Raw genomic sequence first — 9,370 nt, 5'->3', positions numbered from 1 at the left:
ATGCTCTTCACTAGTTCAAGCGAGTTCAAGCTAGCGATTTTAAGCCTTCAGTCTCAGGGAATTTCTATTCTCATGCGAGTTTAATTTCGTTGTAATTTGTGGTAATCTAATTGATAGTGTATTTCGTGCTAATTGATAGTGTATTATGGTGATTAATTAGATGACAAATTCATAAATGCTCGAATTCTTTTTTATCCTTATTTTTATTTTTATTTTTTTGCTGATTTGCTCGAATTATGTTGCATTATTTTGAATTATTTCATTATTTGATGATTAAATTATCATGTATGACCTGAATTTTAGTTTCAAGATAATATATAGATTATCAATTCGATATTTAGGCATTGACAGATTAAGTGATTAGTATACAATAATGTAATTTTCAGTTCTAAAATGAATAGAAAAAAATAAAATTCGTGGTATTGCGTTTGTTCATGGAATTTAATGAAATATGTTGATAGTGTATTGCGTTTTCTCAAATTCGTGGTCTTGAATTTGTATGTCTCACTGTCTGTATTTGTGTATGGCCTAAGGATTAGTCCCAAGCCGGGTACCCATGTCCCGACCCGAATTAAAACCCAAGATTACAACATTTTTAATTCGATGATTAAAAATGTTGTAATCTTCTTGAAGTCCAAGATTACAACATTTTTAAATTAAAAAATTAAAAATTTGCTTTTGTTTAATAATGGATTTCTACTTCCTTTTAAATTAAAAAAAATTAAAAATTTGCGTTTGTTCATTATAGTAATGATCTGCTAGAGGTGACCCACATTTTAAAAGCCCCTTCCATGCTTGTTGAATCAAACTAGGTTATCAATTTACACAGAAATTAAGACAAGTTTTGTTGAATTAAACTAGATTATCAATTTACACATAAATCAAGACAAGTAAACATTTAATTACGAAATCAAATATAAAAAAGATTTATACCTTTCCTTTGTCGCCTGGTGGAATGAATAGACACTTACTAACGTGCTTCTAAAATTTCTCCGAGTCCCGAATCTCAATCGAGCAAGTTGAACAAATGTTGGTGATCCCATATCTAGCATCAATATAGTTCTTCCCCATTGCACTCAGTTTTTTTTGGTTTTTCTTAGTTCCAACCTATTTATACCCCACTTCGTACTAGCTACTATATTAAATCTTGTGTAAGAAAAAATTACCTCTTATGACCTTTATGATAGTGAATTGTTAAATACTGTCATCAAATATTATCAAACCGCCATAATTTCAAGTAAAAGGGGAAACAACAGGCTCGTACTTTTTTTTTTTTTTTTTTTTGGAGATATCATCAATTTAAATCATGTATTTGATTTTATAATGCAAGTAACTATAATCTATTTTACGTAATTTGTTAATTCTTATATTATTTTATGTAAATTATCTTTTGATTTGATTTTATATATCTCTGTCAAATAAATTAAAATGAGCTAATGACCCTCTACCTTTGCCCAAGTGTAAAGTATATATGTTGAAAAAATAAATTATATTTAATTTAGACGATATATATATAACATTATTGATTTTTTTTATATATATATATAATATATCCATTTAATTGAAATGGTTTGATTAAAATTGTTTACTAAGAAAATAATTAAAGATAGATTTTATACCTTTCCATTGTTGACATGTGAGATAAATATGCACTTATTTACATGCTTATTGAATTTTGATGAGTCCAAAATTTTCATGTAGCAAGTGGAGCATATGTTGATGATAATAAAAAGGTGTATCTTTAAAGTTACAATTGAAGAAAAATATGACAAAAACAGTTCACTACCTTTGATTGAATGACAAAAACAGACAATATAAAGAAAAAGTGTATCTTAAAAGTTACGATTAAGGATGAATAACCATATTGTTAAGTTTAAAGATTTTTTAAAGTAAAACCATACAATGTTCAAAACGTATTACAAAATTATTTATAATGTTATTTCAGAATAAATCCTATCACCTGCCATCACTCCAATGTCAACTACCTTCAGCTACCTGTCATCACTGTGAATAAACAAAAAATACAATTAAATTATGTTTCAAATCATATTTTGATTTTTATATAATTTTTTTTTCACTTACCAATGATAAACTTGAACTTATAAAATATCTCAAATATGACCTTAATGATAATTTTCAGTTAAAATTCCATTAAATTAAACCTTATACTGTGGTTACCTTGTAAGAATTTTGTTTAGCCCAACTCAAATTGTTTATTTAACCCAGAACCATTAAAGATACATTGGTTTTGTCGACAATTTCTCTAGTAAACTTGTCTTAGTTGACATCATGGGTTTTTGCATTCCTTGATTCTCATGGGTTTTGCTTTCTTGACTCTTTTGAATCGATTTTGTTCCACGTTTGTAAATTTAATAGCTTTATCAATTAAATCTAATTGCTAATTGCTTCCACTATTCAACCTTTTCATTATTGAACTTAAGTGCTTAATCAACTGAACTCTAATGGCAGAAATGTTTAACCTCAATTGGACCAATTAAGGGGAAAAATGTTGGTTTGAGCGATGTGTAAATGATAAGGGTGTGCAGAGTAGTTAACGAGATCTTCTTTAGAGCAGTCACAAACTACTCAAAAAAAAGATATAGAATCTATCTTTAATTATTTTCTTAGTAAACAATTTTAATCAAACCATTTCAATTAAATGGATATATATAATACAATAGTGTTATATATATCGTTTGAATTAAATATAATTTATTTTTTCAACATATATACTTTACACTTGGGCAAAAGTAGAGTGTCATTAGCTTATTTTAATTTATTTGACAGAGATATATAAAATCAAATCAAAAGATAATTTACATAAAATAATATAAGAATTAACAAATTAACAGCGTAATGAATATATCTTTATTAAGGATATGCCTTATGATTAACTTAACTTAATTACTAGCTTTGGCACCAACTGAACAATATCTTAAAGTATTCTCAATTTGTGTCGTTGAATAAAATAAGAACAATCTTAATTTATCTTGCGGAACACAGGTATGCATTTTCAATTCTTTAAGTATTCTCAATTTGTGTCGTTGAATAAATAAAATAAAAAATTGTAGGAGTCAAATCGTATGACCTAAATAACATGATCGGTTTTTTCATGAAACAATAATTGTATATGATTGATTGGGTTCTTTAATGTATAATAATCATACTCCGTGTAAAAAAGGAATTTTGCTCGTTATTCGAGTAATTATTCAAGTAATAATTATTTATGCATTGTTTAATGCCACATTAATCGAAAAATCATGGAAAAACTCCCCGTGACCACTGTGGAGAGGTTGTAGAATTTCAAATAGCACTGAGCAACTAAGCAAAGTAAACCATCCGTTGTTAGAGAATATATACCAAGCTAAAATGACCTCGAGGGAATGGCCCTAAACCTTAATCCTTAAATTGAATTTTAATTTAGTATGATTGAAACGGATCTAAAAAGATCTCATTTGACTATATTTTTTCATCATCAATTACATACTACTAAAAGCGAATCTAAAAGGACACTTGGCAGTGTATTATTAAAAAAATTTCCGTCAAAATTACTTTCTTAAAAAAAAAAATTATTGTTATAGGTTATGATTTTTTTTTTATTTATTTATTAAATGTAAAGTAAACCTCCTATAATATCAACTTGCACATTATTACTATTACATATTTAAAGAATTTTTTCTAACATGTTTTTATTGTTTTAATATACATTTAGAGGGTGTTTGGCCAAGCTTCTAAAGGAGTTTCTAGGATCCAAAAGCTAAAACTAGGCCAAACACCATGTTTTTGGAAGGTAGTTTCTACTTCTTCAAAAACTAAAAATAGTTTCTAGGAGGTTTAGAAGTAGAAGCACCAAATTGGAGCTTCTCAAAACAAATTCTCGGGGAGCAGTTTTGCTCATTTAATGAAACTTTTATTGGGTCAATATTACCCTCAAACAATTCATGAAATCCTCAATTGCCCATATAACAATCACCCATGTCCTCTCTCATCTTCTTCCTTAACTGTAAACACTCCCAAATTCCCAATTACTTCTTTTAGTGATAAGAGAAACTCACCTAAATTCACAAAGGCACAGACTTGCTAACCCAAAACTAAATTAAACATAAGAGAAGGAAAAAGAGATCTACGGTCTTTGTCGTTCACCGAAATTAAGAAACCACTCTTTGATATAGCCACAAGCAATTGAAATACAAGCCAGATATTTGATTAAATTCCTTTTGCATGTATCAAGTGTTGTAATAAATTAAGATTGTCGGTGGCAGAAAATTGTTGGAGGTTATGGTAGTTTTGGTTGAGAAAAGGGTAAAGAGGAGAGAGACTGAAAGGGTAATGGTGTTATACTGTTATGGGTTCCTTCAATGGTGAATGCACTTTTTTTTTTTTTTTTTTTTTTTTTTGAGGGGATTGGTGAATGAGCATTAACAAAAGAATAAACAATAGGCTAAAAAGTAAAAACTCTTATAAACAAAAATGGGCCAAACATGGTTTCTCTTACTCAGAATCACTTCTTGATTAATGTGGCCAAACAATTTTATTTCTCAAAAGTGTTTCACTAGAAACACTTTCTAGAAAACTATTTCTAAGAAACAGAAACTGTTTTCTAGAAGCTAGGCCAAATAGACCCTTAATGTGTTTTAATATACATTTAGGGCCTGTTCATATTTACTTAATTTCAGTTCAGTTCAGTTCAGCTCCAATCAGTTCAGTTCAGTTCAGTTCAGTTCCAATCAGTTCAGTTCAGTTCAGCTCTTAATTTCCCTCTCACATAAAATATTCATTTCAGCTCAATTCAGTTCAGTTCAGTTCAGTTCCAATCAGTTCAGTTCAGTTCAGTTCAGCTCCAATCAGTTCAGTTCAGTTCAGTTCAGCTCAGTTTAGTAAATATGAACAGGCCCTTAATGTGTTTTAAAACCAGTTAATCGATTCAATTATATTACTGTACAAGTATATAATTATATTTTTTCTTATCATAATTATTCAAGATTTAACCTAGTCTTTTTTTTTTTGACGAGAAAACGGAACATAATATTAATGACTAATGTCAGAGATTACAAAAGCCTGAATTAAATCAGGAAAATCTTCAAGCCAAACCCGAAAACTATCAAAAGTACTACTCAAACGTGCTAAATGGTGAGCCACTTGGTTCCCAGACCTTCGCACCCAAGAGAAGGAGCAAGACGAGCATTCACCAACCATGCATAAGATATCCTTTATGATCAGCCCCCTTGCAGAAGAGTCCACTTTCCCCTTCATCAAAGCCTGAAACACACTCTGACAATCAGTTTCAAGAACTAGGTTCCTGTATCCTGCATCCAAGGTAGTTCGAAGAGCATGTCTAATAGCAAGGCCTTCAGCAATTTCCACATCTTTATCCCCACTAACCTTGTTGCAAGTTGCCAGCACCACATCACCTTCCATGTCCCTCACCACTCCCCCTAGACCAACCATATCCAGCTCTAAAAATGCAGCATCAGTGTTAACTTTATAAATGCCCGAACTCGGTTTTTGCCATATCGAGCAATTATCAGTTCCCTCTCTACCATTTCTTGCTTCTGTCCATCCTTTATCACATTCACTCATAATTTGCATAGCTTTGTGAATTATCCCACCTCTCTCCCATCTCTTTTTATCAAACACCCACGCATTTCTACATCTCCAAATTTCCCATAAGATACACCAGAAAATACTCCACCACCTCTTATCAGTACGAGCCATAGTTAATTTAGAACACCATTGCTTGAAATTATCCCCTTCTACATCAGTCGCAATAATCCTAAGAGGGGATTGAAACCATACGATACTTGCACACGAGCACTTAACAAACAAATGGAAAACCGTCTCCTCGTCAACACCACACATTGGACACACAGGGTCAATAGACATACCTTTTTTCATCAGTGCTGCACAAACAGGTAAGCCATTCTTTAAAGCCTTCCAAGCAAAAATTTTTATTTTTGGAGGAATATCATTAATCCACAGCTTGTTCCATTTGAAACATGTAGGAGAATTGGAGGTAGAAGCACGTTTCTGATTCAGCTCACACAATAACAGATTATAGGCACTACGAACAGAAAAATTCCCATTCTTGGCAAAAGACCAAGTCCAACAATCATCAGCATTATATATTGAGGTTGGGATTTTCTTGATAGCATTCACTTCCAAACTCGAAAACATACTCTCCAGAGTATCCATGTCCCAACTTCCCTCAACCAAAAGATCATTCACCATATACGGCCCCTGCCCATTCACTCTATTAATTCCACTAACCCGAAAATCTAGCAAGGAAGGAACCCATGGATCCTTCCATATGTCCACTGAGGTGCCGCACCCAATCATTTTCCTCACCCCCTTATTGAGCACCCATCTAGCATTGCAGATTGATTTCCAGGTAAAACTAGCAGCATTACTGACTTTGGCCTCCAAGAAAGTCGAATTTGGGAAATATTTCCCTTTTAAGACTTTTGCCATCAGTGAGTTTTCGTTGGTGAGAATTCGCCATCCCTGCTTAGCTAATAGAGCATCGTTAAACAATTTCATGTTCCTAAACCCCATTCCCCCCTCTTTCTTTGGGTAATACATCTTTTCCCACGCAACCCACATAAGCTTTCTCTCCTCCCCTTTTTGCCCCCAAAAAAACTGTCTACACATTCTTTCCACAACCTCCAAAATGCTCTTTGGGAGAGCAAAGCACTGCATTGCATATGAAGGAATAGCCTGAGCAATAGCTTTAATGAGCACTTCTCTTCCTGCTTGTGAAAGAAACCTCTCCTTCCATCCTTTAAGCTTTTTCCAGACACGGTCTTGAATTGATTGGAAAATCTTCTTTTTTGACGCTCCCACGTATGTAGGAAGGCCAAGGTATTTTTCATGGTCGTCTACCGCCTTAAAGGTTAACTTCGTCTGAAGCAAATTTCTCTTTGCAATCTCTACATTTCGGCTAAAAGACACCTCAGATTTATCCATATTCAATTTTTGTCCGGAAGCAGCTTCATAGATTGACAAAATATCAAGAATCTCTTCCACCTCCTCTTCACAAGCTCTAACAAAAAGCAAACTATCATCCGCAAAAAAAAGATGGCTAATGGCCTCCACCTTCCTCCCAATTTTAATGCCATGAATGCTATTCCTTCTCTCCGCATCTCTCAAGAGGGCCGACAAACCTTCCGCACATATAATAAAAAGAAAAGGTGAAAGGGGATCACCTTGTCTCAAACCACGACTCGGAGAGAACCATCTCGAAGGCTGCCCATTTACTAACATCGAAAAGGATGTCGTCGACACACACCTCATAATTAGATGGATAAAATGGCTCGGGAAACCCATTTTAACCATCATTTTCTCCAAAAAGCTCCATTCAACCCTATCATAAGCCTTGCTCATATCGAGTTTAAGGCCCATGAAACCTTTCTTCCCAGTCTTCTTCTTCCTCAAATAGTGAAAGAACTCATAAGCCACTAAAATGTTATCCGTGATAAGTCTCCCGGGAACAAAGCCACTTTGAGTTTCATTGATAATGTTGGGAAGGACTTTTTTGAGTCTATTTGCAAGAACTTTCGACACCAATTTGTACAACACGTTACAAAGGCTTATCGGTCTAAAATCAACAGGAGACTCACACATCTTCTTTTTTGGGATCAACACCACGTGAGTCTAATTAAAAGGACCAATGTCATCACCATTGTTCAACACACCAAGAACCATATCACACACATCTTCCCCAACAATACCCCAATACTTTTGATAGAAAATTGCAGACATTCCATTCGGCCCCGGAGCTTTTGTTGGATGCATTTGGTCTAAAGCCTCCTTTACTTCCTTTCTAGTAAAAATACCCGCAAGCATATTAACTTGGTCAGCCAGAACAGTCAGCGAGACCTTGTCAGTAACAGGCTCACAATCCACCTGATTGCAAGAAGTAAACAAATGCTCATAGAAACTAGCAAAAACTTCAGTGATCTGCTCTTCTGTCTCGTATGTAATACCCCCTTCATCCTTGACTGTGGCAATGTGATTTCTTTCAACTCGCTGTTTCGCTTTATGATGAAAAAAGGCCGTGTTTTTATCGCCGCTTGTAATCCATTCTTGCCTGCTACGTTGTCGCCAATACACTTCTTCACGTTTCTCAAGTTCATCCATACGGTCATCGAGGGCTCTCATCTCAGCAAGCACACTGTCAGATTGCTCCTCCCTCATAAGGGACTCCATCCTACCCTTGCAATCTCTCATCTCTTTAGCAAACTCACCAAAATGTTCTCTGCTCCAGGTTTGCAAATGTGAAGTAGTCGCACCAATTTTTGCAGCCACACTTCCTCCTCTAGCCCACGCCGTTTCTATCAAGTCAGCACATAGTGGATCACGAGTCCACATTTCCTCAAACCTATACATTTTTTTCTTTTTTTTTTTTCTCCTGCACTTCAATTTTCTTCCTTAGGCACAGTAAAATTGGAAGGTGGTCAGAACGTCTCTTTGTAAGGTGTGTGACAAAGGAACCCGGGAAAGTTTCTTTCCATTCATCGGTTGCAAAAAAGCGGTCAAGGCGTTCCTGAAGGTTAGCCTCACCACCCCTGTTATTATTCCATATGAAATCATATCCCACGTACCCGAGGTCTTCCAATTTACACACATTTGCAGCATTTCTCAAAATTTCAGCCTCCGAAACATTAAAAACATTGCCTCCCTGCTTTTCACATGCCAATAGCATCAAGTTAAAGTCTCCACCACAAACCCACGGTTTGTCATCCATGCCAGCGAGATTCTCAAGCAAAGCTCCTGTTTTGTATTTATTTTCCTCTTCCGGATGCCCATAAACACCCGTAAATCTCCATTTCTCCTTGCCATCACTAATGACTCCAATATCAATATGATTTGAGGAGTAAGATTGAATAGTTATGTCAAAAGCAGACTTCCAAAGAATAGCAATTCCACCTCTTCTTTTCCTACCCTCCCCTTCACAACTCACAGCAAAGACATTCTCAAAACCAAGCTTCGTTTTTACTCTGTCCATCTCAAAAGACTTCAGCTTAGTTTCCGAAAGAAAAATCAGTTGGGGATGTTCAGTTATAACAATGCGTTTAAACGCATTCACCGCATAGGCACTCCCCAAGCCTCCGCAGTTCCAAGAGAGGATGTAATTCATAAGTCACCGAGAGCCCATTGAGTGAGGCCCGCCACCTTTTCAGCTCTTGTATCAATTTCTCTCTTCTTCGTAAGAACACCAGCTTCCTGTTCAATAAGAGTGCTTTCAATTATCCCCTCCTCCCTCATACCCCTTTTAACTCCAATACTCACTCCACCATCCCCACTCCTACTGCTTCCCCTTTTGTCTATTTTTTTCCAAGTTCCTTTTTTTTTTCTTACAGAGTTCCCCTCA

The 9,370-nt window shown here is 34.8% G+C and overlaps 1 protein-coding gene across 1 annotated transcript; it reads right to left on the bottom strand.

Moving 5' to 3' along the window:
- Window positions 1–7,650: 7,650 nt before the first annotated feature.
- LOC145575723 (uncharacterized) lies at window positions 7,651–9,136 on the bottom strand. The gene is made up of 2 exons (XM_081633537.1): window positions 8,491–9,136; window positions 7,651–8,330 (listed from the first exon to the last, which is right to left on the bottom strand). Exons 1-2 carry the CDS (start codon window positions 9,134–9,136, stop codon window positions 7,651–7,653), a joined length of 1,326 nt encoding a protein of 441 aa, XP_081489663.1.
- Between the last annotated feature and the right edge of the window lie 234 nt (window positions 9,137–9,370).

Source organism: Chenopodium album, chromosome 13 (genome assembly GCF_948465745.1).
Source record: "Chenopodium album chromosome 13, dcCheAlbu1.1, whole genome shotgun sequence".
Taxonomy (NCBI): domain Eukaryota; kingdom Viridiplantae; phylum Streptophyta; class Magnoliopsida; order Caryophyllales; family Amaranthaceae; genus Chenopodium; species Chenopodium album.
This window is presented reverse-complemented; position numbering and strand designations above follow the sequence as displayed.

What these genes read in the sequence shown, in the direction of transcription:
- LOC145575723 (XM_081633537.1), bottom strand. Translation starts at nt 9,136, where the DNA reads ATGAATTACATCCTCTCTTGGAACTGCGGAGGCTTGGGGAGTGCCTAT. An exon ending in ATGGAAAGAAACTTTCCCGG is followed by an intron (nt 8,331 to 8,490) that starts GTTCCTTTGTCA and finishes CTGACTTGATAG; the next exon opens with AAACGGCGTGGGCTAGAGGA.